Source organism: Lathyrus oleraceus, chromosome 1 (genome assembly GCF_024323335.1).
Source record: "Lathyrus oleraceus cultivar Zhongwan6 chromosome 1, CAAS_Psat_ZW6_1.0, whole genome shotgun sequence".
Taxonomy (NCBI): Eukaryota; Viridiplantae; Streptophyta; class Magnoliopsida; order Fabales; family Fabaceae; genus Lathyrus; species Lathyrus oleraceus.
Window position 1 is genome coordinate 250,708,075 of NC_066579.1, and position 17,356 is coordinate 250,725,430.

The 17,356-nt window shown below is 43.8% G+C and overlaps 1 protein-coding gene across 1 annotated transcript in view; it reads right to left on the reverse strand.

Moving 5' to 3' along the window:
* Positions 1-14,236, reverse strand: part of LOC127101922 (uncharacterized) — a 44,145-nt gene extending 29,909 nt beyond the window's left edge. The window contains exons 1-2 of the mRNA XM_051039348.1: positions 14,038-14,236; positions 13,754-13,935 (exon numbers count right to left, since the gene is read on the reverse strand). Of these exons, the coding sequence (XP_050895305.1) occupies positions 13,754-13,935; positions 14,038-14,236 (381 nt within the window). The remainder of the gene's footprint in view (positions 1-13,753; positions 13,936-14,037) is intronic.
* Between the last annotated feature and the right edge of the window lie 3,120 nt (positions 14,237-17,356).

Here is a 17,356-nt window from a genome sequence, read left to right on the forward strand (position 1 = left end):
TGTAATGACATGTTTATCAATTCCAACGGGTATTCCACCCCCTTGATTCCAGTCTCACATCAGACAGAAAGCGCAAGAAGACCGAGTTGTGGATAAACTTCTGAGATCAAGATGCAATAAGGAAAACCATCATATAAATGAGTTCAAGAAGGGAAAAGGCCTTAGCCAACAGTTCATCAAAAAGGATCTCCATAAAAAGCCTGTGGATCATCACTACAATATAATAAGTAACGAGAGGAACAAAAATCAGGAATCAACCTCCTGTATACAACCCATAAGGGCTGCTCCTCACTTCAGCCAGTAGCGCCACTGTGTCAGGATGATCTGGAGATTCTGTCAAACGTCGGATAAGCAGATTCCTCTTGTGAATAACTACATCCAACTCGTTGATGTGCTCTCTATAGTAATTCCCATCATCCTCTCCGAATACCTCTTCAAGTCTGGATTTCTTCAAACCTGCCTGCACTCTGAGTTCCTCAATCTGTCCTTGAGCTTTGTTGAGTTGATCTGTGATATATCCATTGGTTGAACGGGCGCACAGAAGCTCATTGTTCTTCTCCTTCAGCAAAATCTTCAACTTCTCCATCTGACCAGTCAATTCGGCCACCATCTCCTCCTCCTTTACCTTCCTAGAAGCTGAAAATGTATCCCATTGCTCTTGCCAACCAGCTAGCTTACCAAGAGCATCTGTTAACTGCTGTTTGACTCGCCTCAACTCAGAACTGGATGATCCCAAGGCCTTGTCTGTCTCCCTGAAGAAGTCCACCTTCACAACAAATTTCCTCTCTGCTTCCTCCATGGCATTCTTCAATTTGTCATACTCCTCTCGGCTCACCATTGTTGACTGCTCAGGAGTAGGTGGATACAAAGGTTCTTCAATAGGAAATGGCAGACCAAACTCTTCGACTCTTCCTTGTCGCATTACGCGAAAAACAACCGGCAGGCTAAAACAAAACAAACAGAGCCGCCACCGTGCGTTATTTATCCCAAAAGAGGGAAAGGAAACGCTCGAAGTAAACCTAGAAAGGAAATGGTCTTACGACCGGAGATATGGGATCGGGAGTCGGTTATGCAAAGGGAAGGTATTAGCACCCCTACGCATCCGTCGTACTCGACGGGATCCACGCTCAAAAGAATAGAAGAAAGGTTGCTAAACACTGCTCAAAAGAATGCACACACACACTAGAATAAAACACAGATGGAAAGAGAGGGGAACGGGCTCGCTAGGATATCGCATCCTATGCCTACGTATCTCATCTGGAATGAGAATCAGAGCTACCGTAGTTCGGCTCACGCACGCCGAAACAAAACACACGCACAGACGCTGAGACATCAAAACAAACACACAAAAAAGGCAAACATGGAAACCGAATGCCAATTGCTGGACTTACATCAGACTCCGAACCAACAAACACACACAGGATCCAACTGCCAATCACTGGACTTACGTCGGACTCCACACAACCAAACGCCAATAGGATACGGACTGCCAATTGCTGGTCTTACATCCATCTCCTAACACACAAGAAGGTTAACCAACAAACAAGTTACTAAGGAGTCTGGCACTCGAGCCTAATAACTGTCAAGCAAACACACACAAAAAAGGAAAAGGGTTCCCGGAGAGATCTCGTACGACCTCCTGCCTACGTACCTCATCTGGTATGAGGATCAGGGCAACGTAGTTCCCCTACGTAGGGAAAGAACTTCTAACCTAACCAGAGACTGGGAAATGACATACTAGAAGGGAGACTAACTCGAGCCTAATAGTTATCATGCAAATTCACCATGGTCCTAGGTCAAGGTTTCTATCTAACTTGCACAGGGAGCAAGCTAAACCTAAACAGCACAAGCAAAGCAAACATACACACAAATAGCACACACTATATACAAACAAAGTGGGCTCACACAAGGTTAGGTTGTGAAACACAAGCCAACTGGAATCGGGTATTGTTAGCTCTTAACCCTAACATTGAGAGTTAGGGTGAAGCAAATGAAATGGGAAGTGAGGGGTGTGCCTCACAGCTCTTATCCCTGGCCTGGGAGAGCTTCAGACAAATGAAGGGGTGGGAGTTCAGAAAGCAGGAACTCTTCTATCCACATGTGACTGACTCAACAAAGATCTTGGGTTAATATCCATAATGCATCAACATGTAATATGAGCAAAGGGATGACACACTGAATAGCAGGAGATGGATTGCACATCTCTTTTATCTGCCAATTGCCTTATCAAAGGACTTTTCCTGCTTGGCACAAAAATAAACAAACACAAGCATTGCCTCTTAAGGAGGACTTCAGACAGGTGCCTGCCCAAGTAACAGGATAGGTCTTCCAGACTACATGAAGTCAGGGAGTTATACCTCAAATGGTTAAGAAACCAAGCAAAGCAAAAGCAAGTTCACAATGAAATTAAGCAACTAATGTACCTGAAAACAATCCAACTCAATCAGTACACAAGTCAAAAGAACTAAACAGGCAACCAATAGTCAACAGTCAACAGTCAAACAAACAAGCAATGCAACAAGGTGCAAGGCACAAGCTCAACTCAAATGAGCTAAAATCATCCTACAAAACAAGTCAAGGTTAGTCAACATCAACCAAATAATCCAACTTAAGCAATGTGAATCAATCTCCTCATGGTCATATGTTCCTTATCCTGAAAACAAAGCTCAAACATACGCACAAACCACTAGGACAAGGCCTAGGATCAAATATGGAGAAATAATTCAAAACAGAACATGAAAATTGACATGAATCAACCTCAATCGAGTAAGAACACAATCCAAAAGGTCTCATGTCAATAGCATCAACCAAATTCATTTCACAAATCAATCATGGCAATGTATGCAAGTTCAAAGCTCATTGAAGCAACAGAATGAACAAATCCACATTAATTCCAAAATGGCTCAATAAATCTCAACAAAAATCATGGCTAAACAGAACATACAACCTGATCAACACACCAAAAATCAAGGCATTTGGACAAGTCTAAGCATGGTAATCAAATTCCATAAGTCAAGGTAAGCACAAACAAGCTCAACTAGGGCACAATTTGCTACATCAACTTAGCACAAGCCTAAATCAGAAATGACAAATGGTAAAGACCTCAAACCAAAGCCACAAAAAACTTCAGCATGTCTAGAAACAATTTGCAAAATTTCACATCCATAGGATAAACAACCATCATTTCACAAATCATTGAAGTTCAAGACTATTCAAATGTGCACAAATGACCATCCAGCAAGAAAAATATCAAAAAAATCAGAAATGAATCCAAAAATTCCAAGAAAATTCATGATCAATCACAGCATCCATAAGAAGCATCATGCAAAAAATCACATCAATTGGAAATCACTTGGTATGGCAAAGAAATTCATCAAGTTGAGCAAGCAAAGGTGCGACACACATTGTCACACCTACATTAACATGAGCATATCTCAGCAACCATAAATGATAAAATTGCAAACCCAACACCAAAATGTCCAGCAAGAGGTCTAGTTTAAACATGCAAAGTTTCAAAGGCATTAGATCAAAACTCATCATTTCACAAAGCATATGGCAAGAAGGTCAAGAAAACACACATATTAACATTCCCTAGGCCCAACAAATTTCCAACCGAGCACAATTTCTGGAAAAAAACCAAAAAATACTAGACACAACAAGGAGAATGATGCAAAAATCCACACATGATTTGGATTAATATTTATTGAGTTATGAATTTTTTAAGTGAAAGAAAAAATTAAAAAGCATGTGAGAAGCATAGCATGAATGGATGAATAAAAGGAAATAATACGAAAATGCAATTTGGAAAAGATCATGAGCCAGGAATCGAAGTGAGTGTGATTTCAAATTTGGAGCGCTAACAGTGAAACGCGCCGTTTCACTTAAGCGCATGTGGCAATGCTGAGCGCTATCGTCCAATCATTGTGCCACGCCAAGGCCACGTGGTCCACTACATGTTCACTAACATACAAACGCATGCAAACAAGCGCTGGAAAGATCAAAGGCAATCTGGAAACGAAAACCCTAGCACATTCATACGTGTTCTTCATGTTCTTCCCAGGTCAAGAACAAAAGTGCCAGAAATTCAAAATAATCATACCAATGCGTTCATCTCTCATCACTCAACATGAATCCACGCTTGGTTTAACATAATTCCACACATATCCAAAGAATCGAGCAAAAGAAGTTTCACATGTCAAACTTAAAATCACCATAACTAACACAATACTGCATGAAAATTAATGATCTAAAGCTCAGCATGCTTAGTGTTCAAAGATCTACCATAAGCACATAACAATTTCGTGAATAGAGGAGATCGATTTCTAACCTTCAAGAAGATGCAGAAGTGAAACAGGTGATTTCAGGCCTTGAGAAGTTCAAACAGATCTTCCTAAGCTCTTTTATGGATGAATGGTTGAATGTTTGATGCTTACTCGAGCTTGATCTTGCTAGAATTGCCAACTGCCATGGATGAATGCAAAGTTTAGCTGCTTCCAATCTGCACGAAAACCTCTAGATCTTGCTTCAACAATGCTCTTCAATGCTTCTAGGTGAAGAATCAATCAAGAACAAGGCAATGTGTTTGCAGAATTTTGATAAAAATTGAGAGAGAAAGTTTGAAGAAATTTTTTCAGATCTGGAAATTGTGATGTGTTAAATGTCATTTTCTGTTAGGATTAGCTATATATATGAGGTGCTAATCATGTTTGTTAATCATGCTTAACCAATGCAAGTGTAATTAGTGAAAACAAGGTGTTTATGCCAATTTGCCAATTTCACCCTTGTGCATGCAAACCAATGGAACAGTGCACGAATTCTGTTTTAATTCACTTGAAAATGCTATTTTGAAGCTAATGCAAGTGTTGCCATGTGAAAACAATGAGCCAAATTCAAATTATAACTTTCCCTCCAAAATTCAAATGAAAAAACCAAATATTTTTGTGATGGGAATGCATGGCATATGATGCATGTTTTGGATAGTGCATGTCAAGACATGAATGTTGCAAAAAGAACCACTTCATTTGGCCTTATGGTTAAAAAGTTATGCATGTTTGAAGTTCAAATTCACTTGGCCATGATTGATCCATATCTTTTCAACCACACATGAGAAGTTCATGATCTTGGACTTTTTGGAAATGGGAGAGAAAGATCTTCAACTTTCATGCTGGACAAAATTTCATTTGAAGCTTGCTTGATGATGTAATCTTGAGGAGAAAACCTTTCCATTTTTGGCAATTTCAAATTACAGGTCACTTACTATTTTTGGAAATTTTTCATCTGACCTCAAATCCTTCAATGTTGATGTTTGAAATGTCAAATGAGACTTGTATGGACATGAATGAGGCCTCTCTAACCATCTCCCACCTTCAAATCCATGGTTGAACTGACATTTGACTTTTGTTGACTTTCTAGGATTTCAGATGAATTGATCACTGACTGATGAGCTTTGAGCCTTCAATGCTTGACAAAATCACTTCAAAATGATCCTTGAATCATATGAACTCATTGAACCAACCCTAGGGCTTTTCTTCCATAGAAAATGCACTTGCTTGCTTGCACAACTGGATCTCCTGACCAGTCTTGACTGATGACTTGGTAGACTATGCAATGAACAACGCAAATGTTAATGACCTAAAATGAAAATGTATGCACAAAATGGGAGGTGCAAATTTGAGGTGCTACAGCTGCCCCTATTCAATCAACTGGGAACCCGAACGGATGAGAGCAACGACTGTCAGACCTTCAGGGTAAACAGGGATTGAATACCGAAGAACCGTAGAAATTTGCACTCTGCGGGGATCCAAGAAAAGAAAGTTCACCAACTGCAACTTCAACTGGATCTGATATTTATTACTGGGGATTTTGATTTTTTTTCAAAGGTACAGTCACATCCAGACATCGAAAGATGATGAATGGGAATAGAAATCACAACCAGACGTCAACGGACGACTAGGAAAAACTCGACGTTTACCGAAACCAACGGAGAGGTGTCCAGACATCAACGGATGAATGGGAAGAAAGAGATACAACCATACGTCAACGGACAAATGGGAAAAACTCAACGTTTATCGAAACCAACGGAGAGGTGTCCAGACATCAACGGATGAATGGGAAGAAATAGATACAACCATACGTCAACGGACGAATGGGAAAAACTCAACGTTTATCGAAACCAACGGAGAGGTGTCCAGACATCAACGGATGAATGGGAAGAAAGAGATACAACCATACGTCAACGGACGAATGGGAAAAACTCAACGTTTATCGAAACCAACGGAGAGGTAACCAGACATCAACGGATGAATGGAAAAGAAATACATCTAGATGTCAACGGACAACTAGGAAAAACTCGACGTTTACCAAAACCAACGGAGAGGTGACTAGACATCAACGGATGCATGGGAAATACTCGACCAGACGTCAACGGACGAAAGGGAGAAGCTCGACGTTTATCGACACCAATGGAGAAGGAGAAGCTCGACGTTTATCGACACCAACAGAGAAGGAGACCAGACATCAACGGATGAATGGGAAGACTCGACCAGACGTCAACGGACGAAAGGGAGAAGCTCGACGTTTATCGACACCAACGGAGAAGGAGACCCTACTGGGGAAAATCTAATCACAAACAAACGTCAACGGACGATTGGGAAAAACTCAACGTTTATCGAAACCAACGGAGAGGTGAACAGAAATCAACGGATGACCTGTGGGGAAAATATAACTAGATGTCAACGGACAACTAGGAAAAACTCGACGTTTATCGAAACCAACGGAGAGGTAGCTCACTGGGGAAGGGTACAACTATACGTCAACGGACGAATAGGAAAAACTCAACGTTTATCGACACCAACGGAGAGGTGACCAGACATCAACGGATGACCTGGGGAAAGGATAAATGTTACGCACATCGAAAGATGATGTTTACCGACATCAATAAAAGGGACGACCAGACATTTACCGATGACTGGAATGGGACTCGATGTTTACCGACACCGAAACAATGGTGTTTACTGACACCAAAAAAGAACACACGCGGGTGCAAAACATGACACTTACCGGTATCTCAAGAACGACATTTTCAATATGCCAAGGCAAGGCTAAACACTTGCTGGGGATCTCACTGGGGAGAATCAAGCTTTCCGTTGACGAACGGGTGAGGAAATAAACCTCTCTGGGGATATCAATCCTGAATGCTGTCAGGAGCAACTGTAGCAAGCGTGCTGTACAGGTGTTAAACAATGATCCGCCTCTGCCGGGGATACGGTCTGAGTGGGTTTCAACACATGAATGCATATGTCTGAATTTTTCCATGGCGTAATGCTCCATATTGAATGGAAATGCTACGCGATTTGAGGATGCAATGATTACTACATGCCAAATGCAAAACGATGAACTCCGGCTGGGGAGCCAACTGATCATATACTCCAACTCTGTGGGGAGACCCTGCTTGGGGAATGCTCTGCGGGGAGAGCACCGACTTCTCACTCAGGCTGGAGAAAAATAAAACTGTTGCTGGGGACAGGATCCCAATCCACTCGGGGACTTCACTTGGGGAACAAACAATGCGACTTTGCTGAGGAACTACACAAGGCGACTTCACTGGGGAGAGCTGCCAATCCATAGGTAGGATAAATTCTGCTGGAGATAATTTTTACTGACTGATCCACTCGGGAAACCTGCTGGGGAAAACCATCAACACAAACCTCTGCTCGGGAGATCTGCTAGGGAAAAACTTCACAATCCTGACGGGGACAGGCATTCACCACTCTGCTGAGGAAGAGCAATAACTCTGGTGGGGAGAGTATACCAGACTACGCTGGAGATAACATCCACAACCCTGCTGGGAACAAACGCTCACGACCACGCTGGGGATAACAATACTTCAAACCAGACTGCTGGGGAATAGAGCGACTCCATTGATACCTCCGCTGGAGATACAACATCCTTCCGACTCAGTGGGGATAATCCAACTTCAAACTCAGCTGGGAACTCAACTGGGGAAATATCTACTGGGGAATTGTCCTCACCGATGACCACCTGCAAAACAGCTCAACAAACATGCCCCAGGGGTTGCATGGACGAGATACGCTCAAGTGTCCTCAACATTCAAAATGATTTTCAAATGTTGTATCTTTCTGCACGTTATTGTTTAACCTTCATGTTTTTATATGCAATGTTTATCAAAAATTCGGACATTTTTGCAAACAAAACAGTAAAAATAAAAACAAGAGAGCTATTTATCTGAATAACGACTTTTATTGATTGAAAAATGGGCCTGAAAAGGCGAATACATCGGGAAGCAATTCCTAGAAAGAGGTAATTGCGCACAAAAGGAAAAATCTATCCTAATGGCAATGTGAACACGACATCCACTATTTCCCAATTCTGTTATAACTCACAGATCATCAGTTTTCCTCCCGAGTTCCTTGCTTTCTGAGAAGAATGACTGGACCGATCACATCTTTCGAGATGGCAGACGACGAAGCGCGATGAAGCACAGATAACTCAGACTGTAGTCTTCGCTTTAATCCCTCTTTTGCCTGGATCTCCCTTTCGGGTTTTCAATCCACCGGGATACCCATTTTTGCCTAAGCCGCCCTTGCGGGTTTTCGCCTTACCGGGTGTACAAATTCTTTTCATTTTATCCTTAATTTTTGCCCGAACCTTTTCTTTCTGTTTTTTTGGTTCGCCGGGATGCCCTTTTTTGCCTGGACTCTTTTATCCTTTTTGTCCAGCGGGTCAATTTATGCGAAGTATTTTTTGACTACATCTGAGTTAACAGGGGACGGAAAATCTTCACCATCCATAGTTGTAAGCATCAAGGCTCCACCGGAGAAAACCTTCTTCACAATATATGGACCTTCGTAATTAGGAGTCCACTTGCCCCTGTTATCTGTACCGGGAGGAAGGATCCTCTTCAAAACTAGATCACCAGTCTGATAGCTTCGAGGACGCACTTTCTGATCAAAGGCTCTCTTCATCCTTCTCTGATACAACTGCCCGTGGCACACAGCTGCTAGCCGTCTCTCTTCGATAAGGCTTAACTCATTAAACCTTGTTCGAATCCACTCAGCTTCGTCAAGCTTGACATCTAGCAAGACTCTCAGAGAAGGGATCTCCACTTCAACAGGTAGGACAGCTTCCATACCATACACGAGGGAGTATGGGGTTGCCCCGGTCGACGTACGTACTGAGGTACGGTACCCGTGCAAAGCGAAAGGCAGCATCTCATGCCAATCCTTGTACGTCACGACCATCTTCTGCACAATCTTCTTGATATTCTTATTTGCCGCCTCTACAACACCATTCATCTTCGGTCTGTAAGGAGAAGAATTGTGATGTTCAATTTTGAAATCTTTGCAAAGCTCTTTCATCATCTTGTTGTTGAGATTCGAACCATTGTCAGTGATGATTCTCTCAGGAACCCCATAACGACAGATGATTTCTTTCTTGATAAACCGGGCAACCACTTGTTTGGTAACATTAGCATAGGAAGCTGCTTCCACCCACTTGGTGAAGTAATCAATCGCAACCAAGATGAAGCGATGTCCATTCGAAGCAGTAGGCTCAATCTTCCCAATCATATCAATGCCCCACATGGCAAACGGCCAAGGTGAATTCATGACATTCAGAGGGCTTGGTGGTACATGCACCTTATCAGCATAGATCTGGCATTTATGGCATTTCCGAGCATATTTGAAACAATCGGATTCCATAGTCATCCAGTAATAACCGGCTCTCAAAAATTTTTTAGACATTGCATGACCACTAGCATGGGTACCAAACGAACCCTCATGCACTTCTTGCATCAACATGCCTGCTTCGTGTCTATCCACGCATCTGAGCAGAACCATGTCAAAGTTTCTTTTGTACAACACATCATCCTGATTCAAATAAAAGCTTCCAGCTAGCCTTCTCAGGGTTTTCTTGTCATTCTTCGACGCACCTTCAGGATACTCCTGGCTCTTGAGGAAGTTCTTGATATCGTAGTACCACGGCTTCTCATCAACAACAGACTCGGCTGCAAACACATACGCATGCCTCTCGAGTGGATTCACCGCAACATGTGGCACATGATTCCACCAATGAACTTTGATCATAGAAGACAAAGTAGCCAAGGCATCAGCCATCTGATTCTCATCCCGGGGGACGTGATACAACTTCACCTTCTTGAAGAACGTCAGTATTCTTCTGGTGTAATCTCTATAAGGAATCAAATGCGGCTGGTTGGTATTCCAATCTCCATTGACCTGGTTGATTACTAGAGCGGAATCTCCATAAATGTCAAGAGTTTTGATTCTCAAATCAATGGCTTCTTCTATACCCATGATACAAGCCTCATACTCAGCCTCGTTGTTGGTGACGTCAAAAGTCAATCTAGCAGAAAAAGGTATATGAGCACCCTTTGGATTGATAAGCACTGCACCAACACCGTTACCATTCACATTCACAGCCCCATCAAACATCAGTGTCCACTTGTCATCAGGATCCGGTCCTTCCTCGACAAGAGGCTCTTCACAATCTTTCATCTTCAGGTACATGATGTCTTCATCAGGGAATTCAAACATCATCGGCTGATAATCATCGATTGGTTGCTCGGCGAGATAGTCTGACAGAATACTACCTTTGATGGCATTCTGTGACGTGTACTGGATATCATATTCTGTTAAAATCATCTGCCAACGGGCAACACGTCCGGTGAGAGCCGGCTTCTCAAAGATGTACTTCACTGGATCCATCTTAGAAATCAACAAGGTAGTATGGTTCAGCATATACTGCCTCAGTCGGCGAGCAGCCCAGGCCAAAGCACAACAAGTTTTCTCGAGTTGTGAATATTTGATTTCACAGTTGGTAAACTTTTTGCTAAGGTAGTATATGGCATGCTCTTTTCGACCAGACTCGTCATGCTGTCCCAATACACACCCCATCGAATTCTCAGTCACTGACAGGTACATTATCAGAGGTCTCCCTGGAACTGGAGGTATAAGGATTGGAGGTTTCTGCAAATACTCCTTTATCTTGTCAAAAGCTTTCTGACAATCATCATTCCACCTGATTGCTTGATTCTTTCTAAGCAATTTGAATATCGGTTCACACGTGGCAGTTAGGTGAGATACAAACCTTGCAATGTAGTTCAATCTCCCTAAAAACCCACGAACCTGCTTTTCTGTTTTTTGGTTCAGGCATTTCTTGAATAGCTTTGACTTTTGCTGGATCAACCTCAATCCCTTTCTCACTGACAATGAAGCCTAACAGCTTCCCAGATCTAACTCCAAACGTACACTTGTTCGGATTCAGCCTCAGTTTGAACTTTCTCAACCTGTCAAACAACTTCTGCAAGTTCACCAGGTGCTCCTCTTCTGTCTGCGACTTCACAATCATATCATCCACGTACACTTCAATCTCTTTGTGCATCATGTCATGAAAGAGAGTCGTCATAGCCCTCTGATAGCTAGCACCGACATTCTTCAGCCCAAATGGCATCACCTTATAGCAAAACGTGCCCCACGGTGTAATGAATGTCGTCTTTTCCATGTCTTCTGGCGCCATCTTAATCTAATTATAGCCAGAAAAACCATCCATGAAAGAGAAAACCGAGGATTGAGCCGTATTATCAACCAATACATCAATGTGAGGTAATGGGAAATCATCTTTCGGACTCGCTCTATTCAAATCCCGGTAACCGACACACATTCTGACTTTGCCATCCTTCTTCGGCACTGGAACGATGTTGGCCACCCATGGGGGGTAAGTTGTCACTGATAAGAAACCAGCATCGAACTGCTTCTGAACCTCTTCCTTGATCTTAACAGCCATATCAGGACTCGTTCTCCGAAGCTTCTGCTTGACCGAAGGACAATCTTCTCTGAGAGGTAGTCTATGCACCACAATATCAGTATCCAACCCAGGCATATCTTGATACGACCAGGCGAATATCTCCACATACTCTCTCAGCATTTCAATCAGCCTCCTCTTGATAGAGTCCTCTAAAGCAGCCCCAATCTTGATATCTCTTTTGGCGTCCTCAGTACCAGGATTAACAATCTCCAACTCCTCTTGATGAGGTTGAATGACCCTTTCCTCCTGCTTCAACAATCTGACCAGTTCTTTAGGGAGTTCACAGTCTTCCTCACTCTCCTCTTCAGCTTGGTAGATGGGATTATTGAAATCATACTGAGCCATAACAGAACTGTTCATAGTGGATTCCGTGAGATCACTTCTGCATGTTTAATGCTTTATTTTAGAAAAAGAGTTCAAGAAAGTCACAAAAAAAAACAAAAACATTGCCATTTTTATTTTTGAAAAATAAAAAAACAAAAATAGAAAGACAGGGATCACAAAATTGTTTGCAAAACGTCCTTTATTAATGATAATCATTGAAAACATGCTGAGGCCCTACAATGAACCACTACGTTTGAAGAGTAACTTGGACCACATCTTTTGCCGTCCAATTGTTGATTTTCTCCCCTGGTGCACACGGGCGAACCCAGTTGTCGAGATCACAATCACTGTCACCATCTTCACTACTAGCCGCAAAGACGTCACCGTGATTCATCAGCCCAGTGCTGGTAAAGGTACTCGGACCCGTCTGCACACCCTGCTCCGCCTGCAAGGGTTGATAGCCAATTCCAAACTTGTCCTCCTTGACAGGCAAATCCACCATCTTGCCCCAGCCTTCAGCTCTGGCAGAGTCAACAACCTCCTTGGCCTGCTTATAAGATGCAATTGAGGCACCCAGCTTTTTCTGATCAGCGAAAGCCACCCTCTCGAGAGCAACAGTCTCGAACGCCTGACACAAGGTCTCATGGATCTCGCCATCCACCTCTACATATTTGAAAGAGGATAGGTGACTCACCAGAATATCTTCTTCACCGCACACGGTCACAATCTGACCGTTCCAGACATATTTCAACTTTTGGTGGAGAGTTGACGAAACTGCCCCAGCTGCGTGAATCCAAGGATGCCCTAACAAACAATTGTAAGCGGGCTGGATGTCCATTACATAGAAGATGATGTCAAAAACCTCCGGACCTATCTTCACAGGCAAGGTGACTTCACCAAAAACAGAACGTTTGGATCCGTCGAATGCACGAACAATCAGGTCACTCGGAGTAAGCACAACCCCTTCAACAACTATCTTCTTCAAAATCTGCTTGGGCAACACGTTCGACGACGAGCCAGTGTCTACCAGTACGTGAGACAAAACAGCACCCTTGCACTCCATGGTGATATGCAAGGCCTTGTTATGATTACGACCCTCAGGCGTCAAGTCTAGGTCAGTGAACCCTAAACCATGCCTGGTGCTCACGTTGGCAATCACACCCTCCAGTTGGTTGACAGATATCTCTTAAGGCACGTAAGCCAGATTCAGCATCTTCAACAGGGCGTTACGATGTGCCTCAGAGCACAGAAGCAATGAGAGTATTGAAATTTTGGACGGAGTCTGATTCAGTTGATCTACAATTTTGTAGTCACTTTTCTTAATTATTTTCATGAACTCCTCCACATCTTTCTCGAACGAACCCTCAGGCACCTCCTTCTGAGCCGGTTCTTCGTCAACCACAGCCTGTTTGCCCTTAGCTTTGGCAAGTGCCTCGGCATTATTGTCTCTTAACGGTTGTGGAGCAAACAAACGTCCACTTCTGGTAAAACCTCCTGGCCCACCGACATTGTCCACAACTGGACTAACAACCACATGAGTTCTACTGGGCACACCAATCGTCACAGGCGCTTGATTCACTGGCCTGACCTGACTCTCAGCCCTTCGATTGCTGTGGTAAGCATTATCATATCTCCATGGTACAGCCCTACTGTCAACAGCCCTTCTGACCGGAGCAACAATAGTAGTTGGAGTACTGACGGTTACAGGAGCAGAGATGGTAACAGGGGTACCACTTGTTGTAGGTGCACTAACAACCCTCTGGCGACGTCCTTCAGACGGTTTGAAGTAGATAGTGACGGTTGACACCGACCCACGATCTCTAACAGCCCGACTGAATTGCAAACAACCCTCATCCATCAAACCCTGGATACCAGCCTTCAACTGATTACAACCGTTCTCAGATTCGGCACAATCAACACAGCCCTGATCACAGCCCGGGTAAACACCTCCATTCAATAAACGGCCCTTTACCACAAACAAAGAAGTCTGAACATCATCCACACTGACAACCAAATCTTCAGCTTCTACCCCTTCAATACTGTTCACTCTGTGTGCACCATGCGGAGGCATAGGATTATTTACAACATTCGGCACAGGAGCAAAATTGATAGTTTTAGCGTCAATTAGGTCCTGGACTTTATGATGAAAAGCCCTGCAGTTTTCAATGTGGTGTCCCGGCGCACCAGAGTGAAAGTCACAACGCACGTTGGCATCATACCCAGGTGGTACTTTTGTCAACGGAGCCATAGTTCTCAACTCAACAAACCCTAGTCTGAGCAACTCAGGTAGCAACTCAGCATAGGTCATCGGTAATGGGTCAAAACGTTGATCAGGCATCCTCTGCCTCGGTTGATACGGACGTTGTTGTTGTTGTTGTTGTGGCGGTTGTTGTTGAACTCTCTGTTGTTGCGGTTGTGGACGAGGTTGAGGTGCTGGAATGGTCACAGCAGCAACCTGGCGATATTGATTTCTGTTCACAATCCTCCTTCCATGTTGCACAACACTGGCTTCACCCTCTCTCCGGCGAGGTGCCCCAGCAAATGGTTTCTTGGACGACGAGGAACCCACATCCTGAATTTTACCAGCTTTAATCAGGCTTTCTGTCCTCTCTCCGCAGATCACCACATCTGAAAAACTACCGAATGGGCAGCTTCCCATCCGGTCCATGAAAACACCTTGTAGAGTAGCAATGAACATGTCAGTTAACTCCCTCTCCAGCATATGGGGTTGTACTCTAGCAGCCAATTCACGCCACCTCTGGGCGTACTCCTTGAAGCTCTCGCCAGATTTCTGACAAAGACTCTGCAGCTGAGTCCGGCTCGGCGCCATGTCCATATTATGTTTATACTGCCTCAAGAAGGCCTCTCCCAGATCTCTCCAACAACGGATATAATCTCTCTTAAGCTCCATGTACCAATCCAAGGAAGCCCCAGATAAGCTATCCTGGAAAAAATACATCCACATTTTCTCGTCGTCAGTGTAAGCAGAGATTTTCCGATAATAAGCCTGCACATGGGTGCGAGGGCAAGAAGTACCGTTATACTTGTCAAAAGAGGGTGCCTTGAATTTGTAGGGAATCCTCAACCCCTCTACCAGGCCCATGTTGGTCACATCGAACCCAAGGGAATTCTGACATTCCATGGCTCTTATTTTCTCAGCAAGGGCATCAACTTTATGATCCCTCTCCTCGACTCTTCCTACAACTTCATCATCTTCACTCAGCAGTGTGAACATGTCCTCTTGTCTATCAACAATCGGAGCAGGATGACGAATCGGAGCCCGGATAGCTCTGGCATTGACAGTCTCTGCAGCAAGAGGCTGTCCGTTGATTCTGATCCCCCTTAACTCATCACCCACAGCATAGCCGTTGGCGGGAGCAGCAGCATTAACATTCTCATGAACTAGGACGCCCACCGGCGACGCTCGGTTGGACTGCGGAATCACGGTCTCTTGTCTTTGGGCTAAGGCACGCAGCTCCTCTTGCCCTTGGACAACACCCTGCATCATAGTCATAAACTGGGCCATGTTCGCCCTCATCTCAGCTAGTTCTGCCTGAACCTGGTCCATACTTCTCTGATGATTCAGTCTGGTTGAGTAGCGATGCGGTCTTCGATCAGCTATCCTGCCTGACACAGGAACCAGAGTGAGAAGCCGCGAGCAAGAACACCTGTTATGCACAATGATATGAGTATGATGCTAATGCATATGATGCACATGATATGCTCATTTCTCAGGCATTCAAAGAGCCTAATTCATCTTCGAAAGATGGCAACCTGCAACAAGAACAACACAGAAACACAGGAACAACCATACACAAGAGTGATGAGTTCAAAGTGAAACCAACAACCTCATCTATATATAAGAGCAACAGGATCATACAACAAAGATTCAAAGATCCAAGTAACCAGAGTACAACAATGAATCCCACCCAACAAGCCTGGGGGTGATTCTGAACATAAACATCAGGAATACAAGCTAAGACAAACGGCTTCCAGGAATGAGAGTCTTCAAGTAGTGACACTGGTCTATCAACAGGTCACACTCTGAACATTCTGGCAAGGGAGTGAGCTTCTCCTTCAATTGTCTTCTGAGCTCCATAACTTCTCCTCCAAGTTGGTTCTCTGATGCATGTCTCAAGTCTACTTCCTTCTTCAACTGGATATCTTTGTCTCTGAGTTGTTTCTCCAAGTCTCTGATCTTCTTCTGATAACTGGCCTCAGCTCTCTGCAATCTCAAGCATTCTCGGTGCTTTGCATTCAACAAGTTCTCCATCTCTTCATAAGATCTCTTCTTGCTCCTTACTCCACCAACATCCACACTCTGGATGTCTCTAAGTTGATGAGTCAGGTTCAACCTATCCGCTTTGGCTCTGTACAACTCCATCTGGGCATCTTGCTCTTTCTCCTTCAACCTGCGATTCTCCATCAGGGCTTGCTTGTACTGCTCAGTAGGTACACTCTCAGCAAGGATCAAAGGTGGTTGCACTTGCAAAGGATTCATCCTATCATAGGGCAACAACAAAGTTTCCACTCTCTTCTTGACCCACTCAGTGTAGTCAGGCATAGCAATGGCAAACTTCTTCCCTAAGACAACTCCATCTTTGACACCAATAGACTTCCAAGCTCTTCCTATCTGCTCCAATCCAATAGGGTCATTCCGCTTCTCAAAATACACACTCTCAGCTATCTCAGCATCAAGTGGTCTTCCATTCATCACGAACCCCAACTGGCGAAGAGAAAGAACTGGGTTGTAATTGATGCAACCCTTAGTCCCTACAAGTGGCACATTCCGAAACGCTCCACAGCTCATGATGACATTACGCATATCCATCCGGTAAGAATGCCATCTGATATCATATGAAGTAAGAGACATAACCCTCTGAGTCCACTTATGGGTGATCTGAGCATCCACAAAAGGTCCACTGACTGGCAGGAGAGACAAGAACCATCTGAGCAACAGTGGGAGACAACATCTGATAGCTCCACCCTTACCATGCCTACTGTGAATAACATAGTAAGTGTCAGCTAACAGAGTAGGAACCGGGGTTTTCTCCAAGGAAGATAATGACTGCAGCAAAGTCCACAAAGTTGGGCATACTCGGGAACAAGACAATTCCATAGATCATGATGGCCAACTGAGCATGAAAAGCTCCCCAATTCCCCTTCTCTGCTTCTTCTCTAGCAATCTTCA